The sequence below is a fragment of the Kogia breviceps genome, chromosome 7 (assembly GCF_026419965.1).
Source record: "Kogia breviceps isolate mKogBre1 chromosome 7, mKogBre1 haplotype 1, whole genome shotgun sequence".
NCBI lineage: Eukaryota > Metazoa > Chordata > Mammalia > Artiodactyla > Physeteridae > Kogia > Kogia breviceps.
Genome location: NC_081316.1, coordinates 27,659,635 through 27,674,511, shown reverse-complemented (window position 1 = coordinate 27,674,511; position 14,877 = coordinate 27,659,635). Strand labels below are relative to the sequence as shown.

Here is a 14,877-nt window from a genome sequence, read left to right as displayed (position 1 = left end):
AAGGTAAGCCTCCATAGAGAAAAAATAAAGTAAAAATGTAAAACATCACCAAAAAGGGACAATGGGCAAGGAAAAGAAAAACCAAAGAATTCAAACTTTCTAGCTATTCATGGGGGAAAAAGATGCTGTTTCTTCTTTCTTTCCATTGTTAGGAATATTTACTTTTATGATTATAATCAATGCAATAAAACAAAAAATCAGAATAAGAGAAACAGTTTTTCTCAAGGAGCAGGCAAAATCATCACCATGTGAACTTTAGATGATTTCATTCTTAGAAAATTTATGTAAATGGAATAAGAAATTAATAAGAAAAAGAATGCTTAATAAAGTGGCCAAGCACAAAATAAATGATAAAACATCAGTAGTTTTTTGTTGTTCACCAAAAAAAAAGTGTTTAAAAAAATACAGTGGCGGTAAATTCATTCCAACATCAAACCAACTCAGAATGTCAATTATTTTAAAATGTGAGGCCCTTCCTTATAAAAAATTATAAAATGTTACTGAAGGACAAAAAAACGATGTATATGTATATAAAACAGTGCCACAGAATTCAATCTGGCTGCAAAGATTGAATATTGTAAAAGGTGTCAATTCTTATGAAAGTAATTAATAGCCTAACATAACTACAGTCAAAAATCCTGTAGGATGATTTTAGGGTGTTGAAATGTAATTCCAAACTTCATCTATAAAAATTAACAGGCAAGGATAATCAAGTAAAATCTGAAAACAAAGTACAACAATAGGCAATTTCTATCAGATATTAAAATATATTAAAAAGCTATAGTAATTCTAAAAGTATTAGATAGCTTAAAAGCAGAAGCTAATAAGAATTTAGTATATTATAAAGTTTGTATTCCAACTCAATGGGGAGAACAAAAAAGATTATTCAGCAAGTAGGGCTGAGATAATAATTTTAAGCCAATAAATAAAACAGACAAAATAGCTTCACTCAAATTTTACACCAGAAGGAAGTTTCACACAGTTTAAAAAGTAAAAGGGAAAGACACTATTATAAAAATCTTAAGATGAATCTTTATATGACATAAGGATAGTAAAATACTATTGGAACATGAAAAGCAAAGAACAAACTTTTAAAATATATTAAATTTCTGTACATTAAAAAATCTCCTAGACACAATGGCAAGTTGGATCATTGTTACAATAAATCTGACAAAGTTACACATAGTAGGCTTGTTACTTTAAAAAAAGAAGATTCATATCAGTGTGAAAAATACTTCCAGCAGAAAAATAGCAAAGAATTTGTCAGGAATTCACAGATTACTAATAAATGGTAAAACAAAGCAAAACAAGTCAAAATCACTTTTACAAATAATTAAAGACATATAAATTAAAGCACGGGTATAACATTCTCTCCTGTCAACCTGCAAATACATGTTTCTAAGTGAAAGCAAATGCTTTCAAAATGCTAAGCAATTAGCATTGTTGATAACTCATGTAAACAGCAGGTAAGTGGGAGCTCTCATTCACCACTTGTGGGAGCATCGACTCCTGAAACAGTCCTAGAAAACAAGCTGGCGATAGCTGTCAAAATTCTCAAGCACATTTACATAATTTGACCTAGCAATTCTTCTAGGAATTTATCTGGGGGAAATAATCAGAAAATTAAATAAAGATTTATATATAGATATGTTCATTGGAGCATGCTTTATGATAGCAAAAAATTTAAAAAAATCTAAATGGCAAACAATAGAAAACTGGATGAGTAAGTAATAATCCATCCATTTGATAGAAGATGATGATGCCATTGAAAATAATGTTTTGTTAAAGAATATTATATTATGTGGGCAAAAAGTCACAACAGTTTGTTAGGCGAATAACACAGGTTGCAAAATTATATATACCATGTGATCTACTATTATCACAATGGCAAACAAATATGTAAATAACCATGTAGAAACCATAGGAATATATCTACTAAAATTTTAATAACTGTGGTTATTTGTGGGTGATAGAATTTTCATTTCTTCGTGGTGCTTTTCCATTTTCTAATATTAATGCACTGGCTGTACGTTGTTTTATAATTAGAAAGCAGAACAAATGTTATTCAAATAATCAAAAAATTCATAGTGATTGCAATAGATTTGTACGTTTCATATGGTTTTGCAGTTTTTCTAAATTTTCCATAACAATAGTCACTATCTTAGTCTGCTTGGGCTGCCAAAACAAATACCATAGACTGAGTGGCTTAAACAAAGGAAATTTATTTCTCACCGTTCTGGAGGCTGGCAAGTCAAGATCAAGCTGTGGTTTGATTTGGTTTCTTGTGAGAGCTCCTCCTGGCTTACAGACAGCTGCCTTCCTCATGTGATGGGAGAAGAGAAAGAGATCGCTCTTTTTCTCTTATAAACCCACAAATTTTATCAGGTTAGGGCCCCACCCTTAAGGTCATTTAACCTTAATTGCCTCCTAAAAGCTCTATCTCCAAATACAATCACATTGGGGGCTAGGGCTTTAACATAAGAATTCGGGGGCTTCCCTGGTGGCGCAGTGGTTGAGAGTCTGCCTGCCGATGCAGGGGACACGGGTTCGTGCCCCGGTCCGGGATCCCACATGCCGCGGAGCGGCTGGGCCCGTGAGCTCTGGCCGCTGAGCCTGTGCTTCCGGAGCCTGTGCTCCGCAACGGGAGAGGCCACACAGTGAGAGGCCCGCGTACCGGAAAAAAAAAAAAAAAAAAAAAAAGAATTCGGGGGTGGGGTGGGAGGTGGAGACACACAATTCAGCCCATAGCAGTTATATTTTTTTCTACTCCAAGGCAGCCAGCGAGTATGATAACTGAGTTTCTATCTGGACTGGGAGCAGTCCTAGAATTGTGTGGATATGTCTCTGGAAGAAATTCCTGTAGCTTGAAAAGATCCTACATAAGGATAATTCTTATACTTTCCCCTACTTTACCACTAAAATGTCACTCGTCTACAGAGATTGTGTTTCTGTTTATAATCAGAAAAATAAATATAATTTAATAATGACATATACCAAATATAAAATATGAATTAAATCTCTAGCTATTTCACTCGGTGTTCACAAAGATCTATTTACATGAGACTCAGTTAATGAGTTTACAAAAATCTTTTAAAAGTAAACTTGAAAAAAAAGGGCATTTTCAGTACAATTAGGTTCTAAAATATCTAGTTAGCTTATGACCTTTAATGACATTCTTAATTCTCAGTTTTTCAAATATATCTAAATTTACTCAAGGGCTTCCCTGGTGGCGCAGTGGTTGAGAGTCCGCCTGCTGATGCAGGGGATACGGGTTCGTGCCCCGGTACGGGAAGATCCCACATGCCGCGGAGCGGCTGGGCCCGTGAGCCATGGCCGCTGCGCCTGCGCGTCCGGAGCCTGTGCTCCGCAACGGGAGAGGCCACAACAGTGAGAGGCCCGCGTAACACAAAAAAAAAAAAAAAAAAAAAAAAAAATTTACTCAAGTACCTTCTTTAAAGTGGGTAATATAAATTAAATGTTTGTAATTTTCGCAATAACAAAAGCTCGTAATAAAAGAACAATGTTCTATACATAATTCTTCACCCACAATCTCTTTTGGGAGTTTTCATAGGCCAGGTCCTCTCAGGGTGGCGCACGTGGGCATCACACAACTATTTCATATTCCCTGAGGACATGAGGTATGTGCCTCTACAAATCAAAAAAATCTGTTTCTCATTCTTTCAGCTTCCACTCATGCATTCAGAACTGTGCTTGGCTGTGAGAGAACACATTGCTTTTGAGATTCTGTAGAATCCGAGAGAGGGTGTTGGGATGGGAGGAGACAGATGCTTTAGGACCATAGAAGGAGGGGCCCTGATAGTCGTAAATCAGAGAAAGATGATGGCCCTGAAGAAAGAGCCACTAACCCTAGAGAAGGCGTCACCTTGGTGCACTGATGACAGATGAGCCTACAGCAGTTGGAGATGAGAGTTTGCTCCAGCCATGTTCAAAGGCTGGGTAGGAAGAATGTGGTTAAATCATCCAGAATAGCCACAGCAGTGAACGAAGTTGAGGGAAAGCCTGCATTAGATGCGATTCAAATACCATCTGGGGGTTTCATTACAGAAAGTAGAGTGAAGCACCTTGAAATGCGTTCTGTTCCTCGTCCTTCTGGTAAAAGTACCAACCATTGAAACTCTGAGCTTCTCTGGAATTGGTGTTGTTAGCCAGATTCCCCTAGTAAAATCTGAACCCTACTCTTCCCGTTGTTTATTTGTTTCACACACACAGTCCATTCTCCTGAACTTTTCTTTACAGCCTGAGAGCCTGAAAGGATACATTTCTAACTGATGACGAAGAATCTCCTGCAGATCCCTAAAATCAAAATCAAAATGGAAAAGGGAAAGAAAGAGATTAGAAAGAACATTTTTTAAATAAAGCAAAAGAAGAAATAATATGCAGAAAACTTTCTAGACATTGCCTAAGTAGCTTTCTACACACTGAGGCCACATTAGTCTCCCCAGAACATTGGTTTAAACCATGCCATTACCTTACTCAGAGACAACTAGTCGTTCATGCACTTTAGTCTGGGGTAGTGTAATGGACTGAACTGTGTCCTTCCCCAAACTCATAGGCTGAGAAGACATTAGAGCTCTCTCTCCACATGTGCTCAGAGGAAAGGCTCTGAGAGGACACAGCGGTGAGAAGTCAGCCATCTGCCACCCAGAAAAAGAGTCTGTATCAGAAGCCAACTCTGCTGGCACCTTGATCTTGGACTTTCCAGCCTCCAGAAGTGTGAGCAATACATTTCTGTTGTCTGAGCCACCCAGTCTGTGGTATTTTGTTATAGCAGCCCAAGTAGACTATACAGAGAGTATGTGGTGTCCACCCTATATGCTTTTGAACAGCCTCTCCAGTTGTCTGTATCTCTCCCTATTTCTCAGTCCAGGTACCATCTACTTATATGTTTATGAATTCTAACACCCATACCTCTGTGTGTGATGGCCCTCATGCTTGTTAATGCTTTTTTCTGCCTAAATGTTGAATCTTACCCATTTCTCAAGTTCCATCAGAGCTCCTGATTGAGTTCTCTGTGGAGCCTTTCTCCTTCACCTCAGGTGGGCCCAGTGTTCCCTCCTCTGAACTCCTACTGAACTTCCTGTATGTACTACTAACCTGACCTTCATTACATGCTGTTAGTATTTCTCTAAGAGGAAGGTCAGCTCCCTTAGCAAATTTTTCGTACAATCTGTGTTCATCATAACCAAATATGGAACACAATGAAAAACACATAATAAATACCACCTTTATTAGGCCACCAGTAATAAGACCATCCGATAAACACTTCCAAAAATAAAATCCTTCCAGTCTTTTTCTTTTAGGTATGTGCATGCATGTATATGAAATCTAACTCTACATGCTTTATAGTATGCTTCTTTCATTTAGTATATCTTGAACATCTTTATTGTCATTCTTTCTAAAGTTGATTTTAATTATGATAATATTCCATCCTATACACTATAATTCATTTAACCAACTCCCTATTGATAAGTGTTTATTTCTAATCTATCTATGTTATAAATAGTCCCATGATAATTATTCTTACCAAACAAACTTTGCATAAATTCATGAAAACATCCTTGGGATAAGGTTCTAGAAGTGCATTTTCTTATGATTTGTATAGCCACATGGTCCTCCAAAAAGTTTTACTTACATCGACATGAGAGCGCCCATTTGTCTATAAACCTAAGTAAAGCTTGATATATTTTCAAATGTTTTGCCAGTTGGAAGTGTGAATTTAATGAGAACATAGATCATGTGTCATTTTATTCCTCCTATTGCTACCATTACTACTGAGGTTAACCTGTCAATTATACTGCACTATAAAGTTTTCAAACTCTTTTCACACACATAAATTAGGATAATATTTTACAACATCTAGCACAGTGCCCTTTATGTACAAAGTTCATAAAAATTATATGATCATGGAATAATATGTATGGCATGCCTTTTATATGCTACATGAGAGTCACATAAATCAAAAAGTCATTCTTTCACCAGGTATATGTAATTTTTGTAAAAGTTATGGTAAGTTTTTGCTACCCTGAGTCTGACGGGCTATCTTTAATCCTCGTCCCTGCTCTACTTTTTATTTATTAATCATTTCATATTCCCTCACTAATGTATCAGTTCTAGTTGCAATGGTTACGTGCATCTTAAGACTTAGCATCTGCAATATAAACTCTGTGATTTTCAAAGAAACCAGTAAGGAAGAAACATTTCAGGTTTGTTATAGAAACTGTTCTAGGGTGTTCTCTCCTGGAAAAGTTTCACTCATTTTAAAAAATCACTTTCCTTTTTCTTCCCCATGTGTATGAAGTTCCTTTACTTGTATTCCTAGTTTTGAATTTATTGTCTGCATTTTTCTCTCTTCTTTCTCAAATACAGCCAATCAGTTGTCAACTTCTGAGATGCAATTGCTTTCACAGTTCGTATTCAAAGTCCTTGTCAAAAAGGAGTGGTCTCCATCACACTTTGAAATCACCAACCTTCAGGGGCACAACTCCTCTGAGGTGCCCCTGCCACTCTAGGTGCCCCCATCAGCCTCCATGAACTCCTCCAGGCCTGCCTGTTGCACTGTCTTGCCTTTCCCTCCATCTCCCACCAATGTCTCACCTTTATGTGACTTCCTCTTGTCCCAGAAAAAATTATAAAAACATTTCACAAATAATAAAACCAAACAACTATTATAAGATATCACTGCAACAAATAAGACTTTAAAAAATTCTACCAGGGCTTCCCTGGTGGATCAGTGGTTGAGAATCCGCCTGCCGATGCAGGGGACACGGGTTCGTGCCCCGTTCTGGGAGGATCCCACATGCCGTGGAGCGGCTGGGCCCGTGAGCCATGGCCGCTGAGCCTGTGCGTCCGGAGCCTGTGCTTTGCAACAGGAGAGACCACAACACTGAGAGGCCCGTGTACCACAAAAAAAAAAAAAAAAAAAAAATTCTACCAAAATCCATTTATTAGGTACCTAAAGTTTTCATTTAAAGACTAAGACAAAATGTCAACTTTTAGAATTGTATCATTGATATTGCAAACAATAAATGAACTGCTACTCATCTTTTCTTTAGTCAATGTTTTAATTCTGGAAAGCGGAAAGTTTGCCATAGTTCCAGGAATCTGGGTGACAAGAATATGATAGATTTCCTCCAGTGAATAGTCACTCTTTTGTGAACTAGGTTTAAAATGGAACAGGAAAACTCTTTTAAATTATCTTAAAGTTTAGATTTACTCTAAACTTGGGTGCAATGAATTTAATTGTCATTGTTCTCTGCTGGCCAAGTGTCATATTCTGATTCACACATTATGTCAGACAGCATTGGACTCCGCCCTGTGAGGAAAGTATTACTCCTATTTTAGAGATGAGAAAATGAGATTTAGAGAGGTAAAATAATTTGCCTGACCTAACAATCTATAAATGTCAGAGCTGGAATTTGAAAACAGGCCTATAAAACACTCTCCTTTCACAGTAGGTTTACCTCTGAAATAGTTTTGCCCCGGGCATAAGTGCCATCTTCAGGTCTGCCTCCATTTAGGTAAATCCACGCTCATTTTGCATTGGGTTGCTTATACAAGCTGCTCCTCTTGAATGATATACATTTAGGTGCAGTTGGAGAATTTCTCTTGGATTGCAGTTCTTGGACTTCAGAAAGCTGTGCCTGTTAAGAAAAGCCCAGAGAATGCCATGGTTAGAGAATTGTCTGGTGTGTGTGTGTGTGTGTGTGTGTGTGTGTGTGTGTAATATGCTAAAAGAAATATCTTATAATTGTACATCATACTGAAAAAAGATTTAGGAATTACATTACCCTCTCCTACCACTGATTCTTTGGTAAATTCCCCTTGCTTCAATGCATCACTATAAGCAATAATAATCATTAGAGTAGTAATAATAAGGCACTTATTTTGGCAAAGCACTTAACTTTCATTTATAATTTGGAGAAATAGAGATATGTTTTTGGATTTGTGCAAGGCGTTTCTCCTACTGAGTGATTCCTCTGCATCTAACAAATGAGTTTTTGATTAGAATCACAGCATCATTTCCTTTAACCAAGAAATGCTTAAGGGAATGTACATGACTATTGTTTAAATCTTTACTCTCTGTCTTTTAAAATACAGCAGCCACCTTTATATTCTGCCAGATCCCTGCCAGGCAGCTTTTCATCCTACTTCAAGCATGTCCTAGTTCAATGCTTTGCATTCATTCCCTGGTCAGTGATTTATCCTTCTTAGCTTGGCAAGAAGTCATATTTCTAGCAATGTCAATTTCTTTTTTCTAGTAACCTTGACTTGGGCACACGCCTAAGATTTAGATTGAACACATTTCATGATTTGAGAAACCCTATTAAATAAGAACACATCATTTTGATGAAAAACTTCACAAAGCAGAAAGTTTTCCCAGGTCTCTCTATCCCCGATCCTCTCTCAACAGCTGACCTTTCTCTTCTCGACTTTTTTATGTCTGGCAATCCTGTCTGATTAATCAATTGGATTGAAACTGCTTTTTGAATTCCTCACTTCTGAATGTCTCCATTGAAATTAGTATTTTGCTCCTTCCTCTTTTAACATATTGAGACATACCCTTAGGAGTGATACGCAATGAAGCCATAAGGCTCAACTTGACTACATTTATTATAATTACCTTTGTACATATCCACTGGGCCTTTTTCTCTTCTTTGCTAAGGTCATAATTTCTGGTCTCCATTCAAACAAAACAGACTTTCATATGAGCTGGCTGTGTCTTAGATAGTTACTCTCCAAATGCCAACTCAATGTTTGGCATATGCTTATGTGGTCATTACTGACCAGATGCCGAGAATATATTAATAGCATAATTTAAAAATTCAATACTGTACTTATAAAAGCTTATAAAAGAGCCTGAGTCTTTAATGTCTGGAGTCCTAAAAATCATACCTCCCTCTGTATGTCTTATAAGGTCCATGAGTTTAATTTCCTCTTGAGTTTGCTTAGTCCAGCCTCCTTCCACTACCACCGGCTGCACAGGGCTTTTGTTGGGAACCATGGTGGCTGGCTGACATGCTGCTACCCGCCGCCCTGGGGAAAGAAGTCTCTGGAAATGTTTCTGATGATAGGCTTTCAGATTTCAAATAAATTGGTTTGGCTTTCTATGCATAAATCATTTCACTTGGGAGCAGAGGGTAAAATACTAAATATATCATAAAAGCAAAGATGCCTAAGGTAATAAGATCTAACAATGTCTCTTCATACGGGAGCTTGAGGCTTTAAACAGCCAAGATATGCATACTCAGTGTACAGATGGAAAAGAAAGATAACATGCTGACTTCCACACTGGCCCCAACCTCTCATCCATGATATGGTTCAGTGGTAATTTAGTCAAATAGAATCCATGACCTATATAGCCCATCATCTCTTCCAGTCATGGAACATATGTTTTGTTCTCTTCACTAATAATAAGTCTTTCCCCCACAATTAGTTTAGCAGCCTGGGGATTAAGTATTTCTAAAATAATATTAACCCAAGAGACAGGAGGCCTTTTTTTTTTTTTCTATCTAATAATACCCTGCGAACACGATTAGTTTCTGACACCTCTGCTGTGTCCTCTGGGCTCTTAAGAAGCTGTGGTAAGAGAAAATATTTATCGGAACGGTGTATTCTAAAGAATCACAGGCATAAGTTAATAAGTGTGGTGATTTGAATTTATGCATTCTTTCAGCTAGACCACTTTAAATCATTATAAAAGAGGTTTAAAGGTCACACTTATTAAACTGTTTTCTTTTTCTGGGTTGAAGATATACTGAGCACTGAGTCTCAGACTGATCTCAAAACTTCTTAAGTACAAATAATGCTTTCTCTTGTGTGTTCCTTCTAGAAACCTATGTTGAACACCAGGTGTGAGTCAGGCATTGTGCTGGATGGTGCAAATACAAACATGTTCGAGACTAAGTCCTTACCTCAAAGGCTTACACTTTGGTAAGGAAGGCAAATGTCAAGGAAATGATTACACCAATAACTGATTGTAACTGTTTTGCACCATGGAAGTACAGGGTGGGTAAAAGCATGTAAAACAGGTTGCTGACCTAGTCTGAAGTGTCAGAAAAGGCTTTTTTGAGAAAGTAACACTTAGGTGGATAAAATAATAGAAATACTGAAATGACGCTAAGTCCTAATTTTGTTGCCAGGAGACTTATAATGTGCAGGTTTTCATACAGTGACTATGAACAAAACCTTTTGAAAATAACTCAGTATTTGTAGAGGATAATGCATTTGTGCTCTTATAGCTCAAGTCTGTGGAAATAGGTCCAGCAATACAAATAGGTGGCAGCAATGACTTTTCAGGAAAATCAGAACTCTATGTACCTAATAAGCATTCATATGCAATTTATAGTTATGGAGAAAACATAATTGAATTAACAGCCAATGAGTTACAGTGACAATGCCATTAGGCAACATGTTTTGGAGAAGAGCACAGTGGCACCAGAAAAATACATAACACAAATTTATGCCAAATATAGTTTTCAGCTGACTTTATTCATAATGTACAGACAACATTAATTTATGACACACAAATTCTTGTGGATAATATCTCAATAAAAATTTTATTGATAATGCATTTTGAACACTAAAATTTTGCTCAACTAAAGACAGTTCTCCAATAGTTTATCATTTACACTGTTAAGAGCCAGGATTTGAATATAAGAAAGAGCAAAAAACATAAGCATTATTGTTTTTTGTCAACTTGTTTCTAATGGTCTTAAGAAAATGAAAGCATTTGCACCCTAATTTTTATAAAGGGACATAATGTCATCACAAAAGATTTTCATAATAAACTATCATTTATGTAGGTAAGAATAACAAATAGAAACAAAATAAAAATGTATTGAATAAATTACTTTTTACTTTCTTATTACATTTTCCATATATTCTGTTTTATTTCACATGAGATCGGTGTGGGAGTGGGGGAGATAATATCTAACTATTAATGGGGAAAGCTAGAGAACGTGAGTACTTTGCTGTTCTTTCAGACTATAAATCTCACCTGGACAGCTCTCCTCATACCTCTCCTTTATTGGGAGGGCCCATCCTGGATCAGCACCATATGTGCCTGAAAGGATTAGTCTACCTCATTTGGGGTTTCAGTTAGCAGATCCATTTAGCTCTCACACTAAATAAAATGTTCCAGCATTGCCTTTATATGTAACAAAGGTGATACTTTGGCCTGATCTGCCATCCCTCAGTTTTGTTTATCTGTTTTTAACATCCCAACTGGGAAAATGGACTGCCTTCTCAGGAATCCCTGTTCTAATGTTTATTGAATATTCATTCTGTACTAAGCATGTAGTAAATATTTGACATTTGTAACTTAATCATAAAAACTCCACAAAGTTATTACTACTATTTCATTAATATTAGCAATGATCATGCTTACAAATGAAATGTAAAATCAGCTTACCATAGTACTTTGTACACAATATATGCTCAATAAAAATTTGTTGTATTTACCAATCCTTATAATAATACTATATAATTGATTTGGTCAATGTTCATACCTCCCAAACCTCCTCTTTCATCCAATGCTCAAGAAGCTGACAATCCAGAGGCAGACCTATGGAGCCCCAATCCTGAGTCGGCCATCATCCAAGGGCCGGAAGCCTGATTCCTTTCTGACTTGCCCATCATCCATCCATGTGGCTGACAGGGTCTTGGTGCACTGGCCGGGTGTCAGGCCTGAGCCTCTGAGGTGGGAGAGTCGAGTTCAGGACATTAGACCACCAGAGACCTCCTGGCCCTAAGTAATATCAGTCGCCGAGAGCTCTCCCAGAGATCTCTGTCTCAATGCTAAGACCCAGCTCCACTCAATGACCAGCAAGTTACAGTGCAGGACACCATGGCAAACAACTAGCAAGACAGGAGCACAACCCCATCCATTAGCACAGAGGCTACCTAAAATCATAATAAGTTCACAGACACCCCAAAACACACCACCGGACACGGTCCTGCCCACCAGAAAGACAAGATCCATCATCATCCACCAGAACACAGGCAAAAGTCCCCTCCACCAGGAAGCCTACACACTCACTGAACCAACCTTAGTCATGGGGGCAGACACCAAAAACAATGGGAACTATGAACATGCAGCCTGCGAAAAGGAGAGCCCAAACACCATAAGTTAAGCAACATGAGAAGACAGAAAAATATGCAGAAGATGAAGAAGCAAAGTAAAAACCCACAAGACCAAAATAATGAACAGGAAATAGGCAGTCTACCTGAAAAAGAATTCAGAGTAATGATAGTAAAGATGATCCAAAATCTTGGAAATAGAATGGAGAAGATACAAGAAATGTTTAACAAGGACGTAGAAGAACTAAAGAGCAAACAAACAATGACGAACAACACAATAAATGAAATTTAAAATTCTCTAGAAGGAATCAATAGCAGAATAACTGAGGCAGAAGAATGGATAAGTGACCTGGAAGATAAAATAGTGGAAATAACTACCATAAAGCAGAATAAAGAAAAAAGAGTGAAAAGAAAGGACAGTCTCAGAGACTTCTGGAACAACATTAAATGCACCAACATTCAAATTGTAGGGGTCCCAGAAGATAAAGAGAAAAAGAAAGGGATTGAGAAAATATTTGAAGAGATTATAGTTGAAAACTTCATACTACAGGAAAGGAAAGAGTCAGTCAGGTCCAGGAAGTGCAGAGAGTCCCATACAGGATAAAACCAAGGAGAAACACGCCAAGACACATATTAATCAAACTATCAAAAATTAAATACAAAGAAAAAATATTTACAACAGCAATTGAAAAGCAACGAATAACATACAAGGGAATCCCCATCAAGTTAAAAGCTGATCTTTTAGCAGAAACTTTGCAAGCCAGAAGGGAGTGGCAGGACATGTTGAAAGTGATGAAAGGTAAAAACCTACAACCAAGATTACTCTACCCAGCAAAGATCTCATTCAGATTCAATGGAGAAATTAAAACCTTTACAGACAAGCAAAAGCTAAGAGAATTCAGCAGCACCAAACCAGCTTTACCACAAATGCTAAAGGAACTTCTCTAGGCAGGAAACACAAGAGAAGGAAAAGACCTACAATAACAAACCCAAAACAATTAAGAAAATGGTAATAGGAACATACATATTGATAATTACCTTAAATATAAATGGATTAAATGTTCCAACCAAAAGACATAGATTGAATGAATGGATACAAAAACAAGACGTATATATATATATATGCTGTCTACAAGAGACCAATTTCAGACCTAGGGACACATACAGACTGAAAGTGAGGGGATGGAAAAAAGATATTCCATGCAAATGGAAATCAGAAGAAAGCTGGAGTAGCCATTCTCATATCAGACAAAATAGACTTTAAAATAAAGACTATTATGAGAGACAAACAAAGACACTACATAATGATTGAGGGATCAATCCAAGAAGAAGATATAACAATTGTAAATATTTATGCACCCAACATAGGAGCACCTCAATACATAAAGCAAATGCTAACAGCCATAAAAGGGGATATCGACAGTAACACAATAATAGTAGGGTACTTTAACACCCCACTTTCACCAACGGACAGATCATCCAAAATGAAAGTGAGTAAGGAAACACAAGCTTTAAATGATACATTAAACAAGATGGACTTAATTGATATTTATAGGACATTCCATCCAAAATAACAGAATACACTTTCTTCTTAAGTGCACATGGAACATTCTCCAGGATAGATCATATCTTGGTTAACAAATCAAGCCTTGGTAAAGTTAAGAAAATTGAAATAGTATCAAGTATCCTTTCAGAACACAACACTATGAGACTAGATATCAATTACAGGAAAAAAGAACTGTAAAAATTACAAACACATGGAGGTCAAACAATACACTACTAAATAACCATGAGATCACTGATGAAATCAAAGAGGAAATCAAAAAATACCTAGAAACAAATGACAATGAAATGACAATGACCCAAAACCTATGGGATGCAGCAAAAGCAGTTCTAAGAGGGAAGTTCATAGCAATACAATCCTACGTCAAAAAACAAGAAAATACTCAAATAAACAACCTAACCTTACACCTAAAGCAGTCAGAGAAGAAGAACAAAAAAACCCAAAAGTTAGCAGAGGGAAATAAATAATAAATATCAGATCAGAAACAAATGAAAAAGAAATGAAGGAAACAATACCAAAGATCAGTAAAACTAAAAGCTGGTTCTTTGAGAAGATAAACAAAATCGATAAACCATTAGCCAGACTCATCAAGAAAAAAAGGAAAAAGACTCAAATCAACAGAATTATAAATGAAAAAGGAGAAGTAACAACTGACAATGCAGAAATACAAAGGATCATGAGAGATTACTACAAGCAACGATATGCCAATAAAATGGACAAGCTAGAAGAAATGGAAAAATTCTTAGAAAAGCACAACCTTCCGAGCCTGAACCAGGAAGAAATAGAAAATATAAACAGACCAATCACAAGCACTGAAATTGAAAGTGTGATTAAAAATCTTCCCGATGTGAGAGAGTGGCAGGGACATATACACACTACCAAAAGTAAATTAGATAGCTAGTGGGAAGCTGCCGCATAGCACAGGGAGTTCACCTCTGTGCTTTGTGACCACCTAGAGGGGTGGGATAGGGAGGGTGAGAGGGAGGGTGACGCAAGAGGGAAGAGATATGGGAACATATGTATATGTATAACTGATTCACTTTGTTGTAAAGGAGAAACTAACACACTATTGTAAAACAGTTATACTCAAATAAAGATGTTTAAAAAAAAAAGTTTGGTGGGAGTAAATTTGGTATATGTTGTGTTAAGTAGAACTTATTGCACTTTAAAAATATATATAACCAAATAAAAAATAATAACCCCCCCAAAAAAAA

At 36.9% G+C, this 14,877-nt stretch overlaps 1 protein-coding gene across 1 annotated transcript in view; it reads right to left on the bottom strand.

Moving 5' to 3' along the window:
• Positions 1–14,877, bottom strand: part of DCDC1 (doublecortin domain containing 1) — a 458,528-nt gene that overhangs the window by 17,550 nt on the left and 426,101 nt on the right. The window contains 2 exon segments of the mRNA XM_067038066.1: positions 7,482–7,663; positions 8,920–9,054. Coding sequence (XP_066894167.1) covers positions 7,482–7,663; positions 8,920–9,054 — 317 coding nt within the window.